General features: G+C 45.7%; 1 protein-coding gene across 8 annotated transcripts in view; it reads left to right on the top strand.

Annotated features, from left to right (window-relative positions):
* Positions 1–12,302, top strand: part of SZT2 (SZT2 subunit of KICSTOR complex) — a 2,035,845-nt gene that overhangs the window by 60,344 nt on the left and 1,963,199 nt on the right. For all 8 annotated transcript variants that reach the window (XM_069642429.1, XM_069642432.1, XM_069642427.1 and 5 more), the window contains exon 2: positions 7,407–7,532. In XM_069642429.1, the coding sequence (XP_069498530.1) occupies positions 7,407–7,532 (126 nt within the window). The remainder of the gene's footprint in view (positions 1–7,406; positions 7,533–12,302) is intronic.

The following is a 12,302-nucleotide window of genomic DNA, read 5'->3' as shown; positions in this document are numbered from 1 at the left end:
GGCTCCCAGGACACGAATAGCACCTGATAGATAACAAGGTCCGGAATGCAACTCTTCCCCCCGTATGTAGCTCGCTTCCAAGAACAGAAGCGCTGTGTTCTATTCAACAACTGAAAGATACCGTCGCACTCACAAATTGCAAATTGTTACTAGAATAGATGTTTGAAGGTGTCCTAGTGGTCGGAGATGTCCATCATCACACCAAGTTCAAAGAAACCCAATAAAGGGGGGTGTTAAACATGTCATAACTGACTGTTTGATATGCATTTTGTATATATGTAACTGATGTACGTAATTCACTCTCTTGCGTCCCTCGAGGTCTAGAGATACACGTCGCGAGGCGTGAGACCGAGTTGGCCAACTGAGACTTTTGCTTTGCAATAAACCCTAGCTTTGGGAATACAACCTCGTGTCTGGCGTATGTATCGTGTGTGTTGACTCGCCTTGTTTCCATAGACGTCAGGGTCCCCTAGGAGCCCCTTTCACTACTACATAAGAATGGTTCGTACGGAACCTATTTGCACATGTGGTACAGTTCATTATAAACTGTATTGTATGCCAGAAAAGTACTGCAGGACACACTATGCAAACAGTGAGAGGAGTAATCCCCAGACCTAATGGACAATTTCAGCATCTACATATAGATTATGTAGATCTTCTGTAGACTTGCAATGGCTTTAGATACTTGCTAAGTTGTAGTATGTCCCTTTTCTAGATGTTTCGGGGCAGGTCCATTCACGTACCCTGATGCCGCGTGTGCCGCCTTGTGTGCAGTGCTTCAAAGATGGTGTGTGTGTGAAGTTTTGCGATCTGCTAACGGACCGCACTTCGTAAATGAGCTATTTGGAAAATAGTTTTGCTATTAGGCAGAAGACACAAGTTTGCGTCAGTTTATTATCCGCAAGCAAAAGGTATTTTTGAGAAATTGAATGCTCTTTTGAAGGAATGGATAGCAAAATTAAAAAGAAGGGATGGCTGCATTTCCTGCTCCTTGCGAAATATGCCCTGCGGAACCAGTCTGGCTCAGATCACCACCTGACTCCTCATGAGTTGGTGACTGGACGCCATATGAGAACTCCTCTCACTCCCCCAACAATGCCAAATACAGACGCCCATACTTTAGTGAGGGATTTAGGCGATGAAATGCATGATTACTTGAAAACAGTTACTGCAGGTGTTTCTTTTATGAAAAAAAAAAAGACAACCAGCCCATAGATTTGGAAGAAACACTCAAGCCACTAAGCCTGTATCCAGTGGATCAGGTGCCGGTGCGCAAATTTGTACCCACCTGGAGTACCCCCCGCTTCGAGAGCCCCCTCGAAGTGGAGGAAGTAAGGCCTACCGATGTAACTACAAGGAAGGCGAGCATGGATACATTTACATGTCGTCAAACCCTACAAAGGAGAAACCTTGACCTCTCCTCCAACTACCCATACTGAAGCAAGGGAAGAATTTCAGTATGTACAAACAAGATCTATTACCAAAGGCCAAGGCAAGGGAAGAAGAAGGAAAACCTTTATGGTTTCTTAAGGACTGATGGACTTGCAGTGATCCTGGAACACCTTCCTTAGATTAGGATAAAAGAGACATTGGGACAGAAACAGTAAAAGCCAGAAAAAAAGAATGCTCTATTTTTTGTTACCTATTGTACACATGTGCTTGCTTGCTGTTATCTCATATATATTAGTCTTATCAAGCTTTAATAAGCATACACACAGACATTGTGACATTTCTCGGAAACCCGAAAAACAACACTATTGTTTTATGAATTATATTGGTGATTATTAAGCAGCATTTGTTATAAATTCATGAGTTATCAATAACCGATAAACTTGATATATTAAAGATAATTGGAGAAATTGAAATGTTTCAGGAAGTAAGAGATGCAGCTCCACAAAAGAAATGTACTGTACGAAGGATAATTAACAGCTTTATGTGATATTTTGATTTAAGCTGCTATCCTTATTACATTGGCATGCATCCATGTTATATAGGCAGTGATGAACAAGAAAATAAGACATCTAGCATTGTCCCCATTAAGCCTGCAGCGTCAGCTTCGACCCACGTAAGTGGGAGGAACCGACACTGCAGGGATAGCGGGGAGTCGGCTGCGCACCCAGAAGTGTGCGCCACACAGGTAAGTGTGGTGGGGGGGTCGGGTAAGGGAATGCAGGCTGGGGAGGTGGGTAAAGTGATCTATTTGATCACTGCGCTGCACTATAATTGGTGTTGACCTTTTCGCCGGCGCTGTTTACGGGCGGCGCAGTGATCACATAGATTTGAAGGAAGAGATAATTTCATCTTCGACTAAAACAAGAGAACCATTGCTCATCTAAATCAATAAAGGCTTATGAAGACATTCCTGATGCATACAAATTATTCAGCAAGACCGCCATGATAATGACATCTAAATGTATACCAGGACTCCACGCAGCAGTGAATGCCAAGTGGTTGAAGATCACTAGATGGGAGCTGCTGCAGACAATCAATGCAACAATAAAAGGATTTAATGCAATCAAAGGAGAATTGTGAGCCATAATGATGACCCCCCAGAACAGGTATGTTCTGAATGGAAGGAGGCGTTTGTGCCAATATCGGGCTGTCTTACGCTAAGTTTACACCATCTCAAGATGGAGAAAATGGAACCATGACCGAAGCAATAACAATGCTAACCCAGCATACAAAGATGGAAGTGTTAGCTTATGAGACAGGAGACGATTGGTTAGCCTCTCTGTTTTCATGGATTCCATCTTGGTTGGCGAATGCTTTCAAATTACTTGGGGCCATATTAGTGATGCTAGGATTCTGTTTTCTAAGGACCATCTTGGGACAGTGCCAGAAGACCGCCAAGAAAGCTATTGGAATGAAGGTAATGATTGACATTAACAGTCGCACTGGAGAAAAAATGCAGACACGGATGGAAGTGCTCGAGAAAACATTGAGAAGAGTGTGGAACAATGGATATTCTGTTCACCAGCTGGGGATTGCCGATATATCACCTGGAGTATGGATGAATATATAAAAAAAAATGCAGTCACCTGAGGGGGTGACGAAGATATGGGTCCCAAAGAAAAGGAAATATTAGATGATGGAAGAAGATAAAGCAGGAATTGCGGAAAGAAGAGAAAATGGTTATGCAGAGGAGCAGGTGGATGTCTCTCCGCTGGTCCATGCCCCCTCACCACTGTCCTATTGGAGTAGCAGACAAAAAGCTACAATTGGGAACCCATACATGAATCCATGCAACACAGTTATACCACGTCAAGTATGTGAAAGACGATGTGCACTCAGGAATCCATCCAGAATATACCCTCACGTTTAGGCAGAGGAAGGATGCCCACTGCCAAGATGCCAGAATGCAGCTATGGGTTATATGGGTGAACTCTGAGTAAAATCTGACGACAACAGAATGGTGTCATAAGGAAGATGTATGAAACTATGCTGAAACAATATAAAAATTCGTAAGACTAACAATGTAACTGAAGCACTAAGAGAAACATGTACCTGAAGATGAAGTAATCCTGGATATAAGAAGATGAAGTAACTGGCTGATTAATCGTAAATACGCTGTAAAGCAAGGTAGGAAAGGAATATAGAAGCTTGCTAAAAAGAGGTTTATACATAACGTTAGGACGGCCATTGGAAGAATGACCCATGTTAAGAATCAACCCTGCTACCTCAAAATATGAGCCGATGATTGCAAATTGAAGGACTGATGAAGAAGCTGTTTTTGTGTGCAGAATAAGGGAGTACCTTTGCCTGGAATCAAGGAGACTATTCCGAGGGATGGGTGTAAAGCTCAAAGGGAGTCAAATGAACAGACCATGTGCATAAGACACATTTCTGCTAAGATTAGGAGAGACAATGACATTTATAGGTGCCAAGTGTTGTACAACCACAAAGACGAAAGCCTATGTGAAGTGGAGCAAGTCCCTAAAGGACAGAAAGGGTGATGGCACCCTGTTTAATAAAATCAAATGGTAGTAAATGAGAGGCTGAAATGGACGAAATCGTGGTCTTCTAACGCATCACTCGGAAGTAAAAACAAGGGCTATTTGTTAAAAGCCCAGATGGAGATAGTGGTGTGCTCATACTCCCTTGAATGTTCCAGAACAGTAAGCAGACTACAAGGTCAACTACAAACAGAAGACCATGGCTATTTATTTTATTTAATTGTTTTTTTTTATAACGCGCCTAATATCGTACCTGAGTTTGGTTTATAAGTGCAGATCTGGGAGTCAAACCTCTGTTGCGCTGCGTGGTCTTGCTTCCAAGACCAGCGTGTTGCCCCTGTGCTATCCTCAGTTCACAGGATCAGGTCGATGACGTACAATGGGCTCATTGGGAAAATGGGGAGTAGTCCAATGGGATTCAAACACCTAAGTTTCGTTTTCACTTGCATGCTGCTAAACAAGGCAAAAGTCCAAGGTTGGATGGGGTTTGGTTTAGTTTAGTTTATTTGTAGAGCACTCCAAGCCCGTAGGCCTGATTGGTAGCCAACCAATCATAAAGCCTGCAGCACACTTTTACATATTTATTTATTCGCATTTGTTGAGCGAGCAGTGGCCCAGGGGCATCGTGGCGCTGGTTACAGAAATTCTTTTTCTTAGAGATTATTCATGGTTGACAGTTCAAGTAGTTCTTCAGTGTTGCATTTACCGATCTGCTGCCATATTCTCTGCTGTAATCACTATATTACATATGTAGAAGTAGCTCGGGGCGTGTCCTACAGAAAAGGTGCAGCCAATGAGATATTAACTTTTATATAATTATTCTATAAGTAGACATATTCCCCTAATCCATTCCATCCTGTTAATAGGTTTTGCAAATGCCACGTAGAATGATGTTATAAATGATAGTATAGTATAAATGTATGTAAGCTCTGTACAAGCAAGGGAAAGTGTGAATATGCATGCAACTATTTTGATACCTTTTATATCTCCCTGCTTTCTTGAGATTAAAGCAGTATTTTACCATCTTCCTTGGGATTGTTTGGTTATTTGGTCTAAGATATTTATAGGTAATTCCATTTAGCGCATGGAAGACGCTCTACAGTGCTAGAGCACAACGGGCAGGTTTCGGTGTTCAAAGTTAATATGGGTAAAGCAGTACTCTTTCCTATAGGCTGGGAGATGCAGGATAAGGGTGAAGATTTGAGTGACTTTGGTCTCCCGATTGAGCAGGATGGTATAAAGTACCTGGGAATACCTATAATTAAAGGCCCAAGTGATCTGTACACGATCAACTACCTCCCATTGTTGGGAGCGCTCTTTGAGGACTTGGAGAGGTGGTCTGTCGTGGATAGGATGCAATCAAAATGACATTCCTGCCCAAGATGTTCCACTTTTACCAGGCGCTATCCATTGCGATGCCAGACGCACACTTTACGGAGTGAAGAGCACCGGCTTGATACATTTATATGGCAGGGGCAGAAGCATAGGGTGCTCTACAGGATGCCAGGGTGGGGTTACTAGAAATGCGCCTGTATAATAAGGCGGCACAATTTAGGGCTCTGGTCCCGCATTTGCGAGTAGATGGGCAGAAACAGTGAGCGCAGGTAGAGAACCATTTTTTCAGGCCAGTTACGATGGTAGAATGGCTGTGGGCACCCCAGAAGGCTATTCCTTGGACAGTCTATGGGCATCACGTCCTGGGCCTGGTGTGGGCACTGTGGAGGACTAAAAGGGGAAATGGCAGGAGTTCCATGCCCGCCTTCACTGAGCCATATATGGACACCCAGATCATGCCCGGTTTCAAGATTGTTATGAGGCAGGGCTGGAAAGGGTGAGGCAGGTAGTGAAGGGCCTACCCATGCTGGAGGAAGGCCTGGGGATGGGGACGCTTTCTGTGTTTAAATACCTCTAACTCAAAGGTGCATTGATGTCACCGGAATGAAAGGCTTTGCAGAGGGAGTTGACGGCCACCGAGGTGATCTTGAGGGTGGACGTCTCCACGAAGGGCATCCCCTTTAGGTTGTACCAGGCTCTTCTAGGCTGACATAGAAATGCATAGGAGGAGATGTCAAACTCATATGGGGCTTTCCATAAGAGCGGAGCAGTGGAGATGTTGTGTAAGAATGCACATAGAACATCCATGCATGGCATTAAGTTGCTATACAGATGGCATTGGGACCTGGTGAGGTTATCAAAGATGTATGTAGGTGTAAACAGCAGATGTTTGAGAGGCTGTGGGTAAAAAGGGTGGGCTATTGGCATATGTAGTGGGACTGTGCAGAGGTGCAAGGTTTCTGGAAGAAGGCCCCGGGGTGGATAAAGTCCCTGGACGGAACAGAGAGAAACCTCGACCCCTGGTTGGTGCTGCTTGGAGTACAAGTGCTTGAATGGGAGTAGAGTAGGTCGATGCATATGCTCCACTTTCTCTTGCTTGCTGCGCGCGCCTGCCTGGCCTTGGGTCGGAAGAGGGCTTTGCTCCCCAGTGAGAGACAATGGGCTTTGAAGGCTCTGGACATTTATGCGATGGAGTTGCTGACCGGATGCTACACGATCCGAGACCTTCACGTGAATTGGACTGGGCGGCCTTCCTTAGCAAGTATGGCCCTGATTATGTTCCGCTCAGGACTGTATGAGGAATAAGGAGGGGGAGAAAGGGTATACGTTAGGAATGGCCAGGTGGCACCCTCGAACTGGACTCCTGCCCATTGCCTGTGGAAAAGATATAATGCTGTGGTGTGAAATGTGTAAACTTTCGAATCCGTTACGCTTTGCTGCCCTATGGTTTGGGGAGGTGGGGTTACATTGTGAGAGGGGCTGGGAGTATTTACTCGTTTATGTTTGCTAAAATGCAAAGTAAAATAGGCAAGTTGTCGGAATGTGAGAACGTATGATTTTGTCATGCGTACTTGTGTTGTGTTGTGTAACGACTGCCAATAAGAGGGCAGCAATAAAGACTATGGGTTGAGTGCTTAGAAGCAGGAGACCACTGTCGGGTAGGAACTCTTTAATGTGCTATTAGGGAACCAGATAAAAGGAAAGCACAGAATGTGACATCCGTCTGCACACTTGCAGGTGAATAGTGGACATTGTTACTCTTTAGTTTTGTTACAGAATGCCATAAAGTGGTTCCAGGCATGTGAGTGTAGCTGGGGAGTGTTATGGGCTATCACACACTGTGTGCGCCCTGTGGAATTAATTGAAAGCCCCTCACCGAATCTATCACTGTGTGTTCCAATGGATTGCTCAAAAGGCCCACCTCGTACAGGCCATGTAAACAAGGCTCCTTGATTCCTTCAAACGTGGCCTGGTGACAACAAAGGGATGCACAATAATGCGTGTGCGAGCATAACGTAAAAGAAGCATTTATTTCTGAAGTGGTTCATAGCCGACTCATTTAACAAGCAAGCTGAATGTGGTTTTTATGTGTAATTGTACACCTCCTCTTCCCCACAGGTGGAGGAGGCAGGGCAGGTCTACCTGCTTATGAAGAAGGATTACCGCATATCTCGCAACGTCCGCCTGGCTTGGTTTCTCTCCAACCTGCACCAAGTCATCTCTCCTGTCCCGGAGGCGGAGCTGGTGAGTTTGAATCTGCTTTCGCCAACCCCTGTCCTCTATGCCCGCATTGGCTTTCAGTTCCTTTCATTTTCTCCGTATTAGAAACGCTTGTAGTGCCATGGGCCCGAGCCTCGTTGCACTGAATGCAGTTATGTTTTGTGTTCACACAGCTCTATGTGCTATGCCTTTTCGTTTGGAGGGTTTCTGCAACAGCACCTTGCTATCCCTGATATTTAGAGTAGATGTGGGATTGTTCAGAAATTGGGAGCTTGCTTGGAGTGCATGCTTCCTGGGAAAGTCAGTCTGGGCATGTCCTGTGAATGACATATCCAGGGCATCCTGGGAGTTGTACCAGTGGGTCTCTGTCAAAAGTAATCCAAAAACGGAGCATACACCAAGCAAGAAGTAACGCAAATGTATTGGACCCAATCCGTTTTTTCCAAACTCGCACACTACAGGATTAATGCTTAAGACATGCCTTAAGCTGTCTTACACAGGACACCAAAACGAAATTGGAGAAAGAAAACTCAGCAGCCTGAGACGAAAATCGAACCAGCAGCTCCTTCCCATCCAGCAACAGACAGACTGAAGTGAGTTCCGAAATGGTGGCTTCCCTGTTCAATGACTCAAGATTGCTGGAGTGTAGTTTTGAGCTTGAACCTGTCATGAAAGAAAGCCGATTGTAAGACCCAGGTAGGAGAGACTGATTGTAAAACCGCAGAGACCAGCCAGCAAGTGAAAACCGACCCAGCCACTTACCTAGTCAAAAAAAGGGCAGAGGACGCAAAGGCAGAGTCCTTTGATGAGGAAACAACAGAGAAGGTGAAGACTAAGGCTCTGACCAAGGGGAAGGCAGAGCAGGGATGGGCAGAGAGTCTGACAGCAGAAAGAAAGGGCAGAGCCCTAAAAAGGGAGCAGCAGAAATTGCCCCAAAAGCAACCGCGAATGGCATAGTAGAGACCCCAGCATAGGAGACAGAAGGTAACGAGAAGGAGGTGGTGAAGAAAGTAAAGTTTCCCTGGGGGGACTACCCAGGAAAGGACATGGCGTCCTTGTGAAATAATGGGAAACACTATTAAAAAAACGACCATCCTGACACCTTTTAAATAAAAAACATAAACTTGAATATCCTTATTGCATAATTTGTTGTGTGACTTGCATAAATAGTTCAAGACCCGGGATGTGGTGGTGGTGGTGGCGATGATGATGGTGGCCATCCTCTGCTAATGTGGCGCTGCTCTTAATAGCAGGTTTAAGCAGGTATTATATGCAACAAGGAGGAAGCGGGTTACCAGTTCGGCTAACCGTGTCAGGCTTGGCTCAACTGTCCCAACCGCGTTCTGCTGCTGTGCTCTGAATAACAGACTGCATGTTTGCATTTTAAGTGGCCCTGTGCAGCACATGTGTTACGCCAGAATCAGGAGATGGAAAACGAGGCATGATTTTCACAAGTTGTATTCTCCATTCGTAGAAATAAGACCTAGTGTTTTTCCTAATCCTGTTAAGATAGCTAAACAGAAATGCATTCCTCTGTCCCGAAACCTATTCTAACCTAGTTTCTTTCCCCATTTCTCGAAAAGAAAACCTAAAACAACCAAAACATACTTCAGGCTATTGCCCGAATATAGGCTGCTGGCCTTCTGATCCCCACCATTGTGTCTCTTCACCGTAAGCCCTTGCCTATGTGAAAAGTCCCAAGCATGCATTTTGTGTACGGCAGAAGTGTCGTGCACGGGGGAGGGGTCGGTCTCTCTCTCAATCTCTATCTCGCTCTCTCTCCTTCAGTCTGTCTTTTCTCTTGAGTCTCTCTCTCTTCTTGAGTCTCTTCCTACTCTGGGTCTTTTCTCCCTCCCTCCCCTCACTCTGGGGCGTCTTTGGTCTCTCCCATCTCAGGGAAATTTCTGACAGCTCTGGGGCACCTCAGGTCTCTTCCCCACCTTAGGGCTTTTCTCACACTCTCCCCACTTTGGGACTTCTGTGTTCTCCCTGCTCTGGCTTTTCTCCCTCTCTCTCTCCTTGCTCTGGGGCGTCTTGGGTCACTTCCCCTCTCTGGGGCTTGTCTCACTCTCTCTCCCTTCTCTGGAGCTTTTCTCACTCCCTCCACTCTGGGTCTTCTCAGTGTGTTCCCCTCTCTTGGGCTTTTCTCACACGCTCTCCGCCCAGTTAGGGCTTCTCTATGTTCTGCCCTCCCTAGGGCTTTTCTCATTGTTTCTCCCCACTTTGGGGCTTCTCCCTTTCTCCCCACTCTGGGGCGTCTTGGGTCTCTCCCCTCTCTGTGGCTTTTCTCACAGTCCTGGGGCATTTCAGGTCTCTTCCCAACTTCAGGGCTTTTCTCGCTCTCTACCCACTTTGGGGCTTCTCAGTGTTCTCCCCGCTTTGTGGCTTTTTTTCACTCTTCCCCCAACTCTGGGGTGTATTGGGTCTCTTGCCTTGCTACCCAAAACGGTTCAATTGGAGCCATCACATACCTATTTGTGACCGACAGTGTTCCTCAGCGGGCTGGCACAGTCTGTGCGGCACTCACTTGACTCGTCTGCTTGGATCGTCTCTTCTTTTCCGGTCTCTTTGCGTCTGAACAGTTGAGTGGTTTCTTTGCGGGCCCTTTCCTCGGCTCTCCAATTTGCTCACTCCTGCCGGCCCACCCCATGTGTGCTCTACAGCCTCTTTGAACTACGCGGGCTTCGTGGATGCTCTGATTGGATTTGTTCTTTTGGTGATTTGCCTACAGGAGGCTGCTCTTTCAGCTTTTCCTGCTTACCCTTTCCCATCTGGGGTGTTAAGCGTAGGGGGCTCACCGCCTTAGTGCCAAATGGGGTGGCTCCCCTTGGGGAGAGGTGCCGACCTCCTTGGATTCATCATACACGCTATTACCTATTATTATTTTCTTTTTTAGTAAACCATGTACCTCATATGGAAGCCCTCCTTCTAAAGGTGCTTGATGGACGGAGGTTAAATTGATCTGCGTTCTAGATGGCTGCATACCATATCTGTGGCCCACTTGTTCTCATTGGGGCCAGTAGAGTGTCGTCTTACCCTCAGGCTATGCCTGCCTTACACTTAGTGGTGGAACCTGTGTCTAGGGATCCTGCCTGAGCCCCCCTGGACATTCAAGATTAGTAGCTGCCCTTTGTCTCCACAGGGTTACAATCTAACCACACTTAACTATTGAATTGATCCTCAGTATACCCTATGGGAGAAAGTTGGCAACTGTAGCCAGCACTGGTTACCTTAGCTCTGATTCAACATTATTTAAGATTATTTTCAAAGTATTCGTGTACCTTATATTTGTGTAAGCAAATTTTGGTATGGGGTAATTCTGCGTCCCTCTGTGCCCGCCATGCCAGTCTAAGCAAAGGTCGACTGTCGCTCATCCACCCTACCATTTGGCAAATGGCGTATGAATGGTGGGGACATTCATACTTATATTTGTGTAAGGTTGAGGATATATTCGACCACTGCTGGGCCCCCGCATTGGAGCTTGTAATGTATTTTCTTATGTAAAGAGTGGTGTGTCCTAGTTGGGCTGAAATATAAACGTATAGATGGCTTTGCCTTGTGGTATTCTAACTAACAGCATCCATGTAGATGAGTATGCTTGACACTTTCTCGTATGGTGAATCGTGTGTGTGTGTGTCTGTGTCTGTGTCTGTGTCATTTACTGATTGAGCAACCTGGTTTAGACTAAGGCAGTCACCTACCAGTGAGAGCTGTTAGACTGGGTATGAATCCTTGCAGGCCCACTAAGGTTGGCTTTCCAGGACCCTACACAATTGGTTCGGACACTCCCTCTGAACAGTGGGAAAAGCATTGTTACTTAAGGCCTAATCTTATGTGCCCATCACATTCCTCCTTCCCTCGTTTACTTTCAGGAGGATCAGGAATATTCTCCTCTTTAACCTGTGGACATTTACACTCAACCTGGTACTATTTACCATGGACAGAATCTGTGAAATCTTTGAAGAGCCTTACAATGTATATATTCATAGAACGTCTTATGTCTTTAACAAGACCGTTTAAACCATTCTTGTCCCTTCTATCGCTACCTCCGTCACTCCCCCCTGCCAGTGCTCATTTAAAGCTGAACTATTCACTTATTGGTAAAGGAGTAAGTCGCAAAGCTTCTGCCTTGATACCATCCACAGTGACTTGAGTGCAAGAACCAACATTGCACCCAACAAGTGGCAAGGAAAGACTGCTTCAGAATGTCCTTGGGAGGGGGTGGTGTGTCCGGTGTGTCCCAATCCGGTAGTCCAAGGCCACAGTTTTAAAAAGGGCCTGGAAAGAGCATACAGGACAAGTCAAGTGCTTCTCACATGCCTTCTATTAATGTAAAATCGCCAGATGTCTGATGCTCATCGGCGTTCGTCTCATCTCATCTGTGATGGTTGGTATATGATATGATATATTTTATTTGTATCGCGCTCGTACACAAGTGTTTCAGAGCATGACAAGGCAAGGGAGGGGAAACGGGAGAGAAACAAAACGACGATCTTACTAGGCCCAGTGACATTGAGAACGTGCAAGTGCATGGGAAAGGGGAAAAGGGAAAAGTGCATGGAAGGGGGAGAGTGGAAAGTGCAGAGCAGAGGAGAACAGATAAATAATAATAATAATAAATACAAATAGATGAAGCAATACATAGGGAGTGCGGTCAGCAAGTGGCAAGAGCTGTGTTTACGGCAGCAGAACTGGGTAAGTCTGATAAGTGCATAAAAGAAGAAAAATTATGGGGCATGGTGGACTGTGGGGGTTAAAGGTACAGCCCCAGTGCGAGGGGTGGCCAGGAGGCAG

This window comes from Ambystoma mexicanum, chromosome 1q, assembly GCF_040938575.1.
Source record: "Ambystoma mexicanum isolate Mex_15411 chromosome 1q, UKY_AmexF1_1, whole genome shotgun sequence".
In the NCBI taxonomy this organism is placed as follows: Eukaryota; Metazoa; Chordata; class Amphibia; order Caudata; family Ambystomatidae; genus Ambystoma; species Ambystoma mexicanum.
Note: the sequence above shows the minus strand (reverse complement) of the source record. Positions and strands in the feature narration are given on the sequence as shown.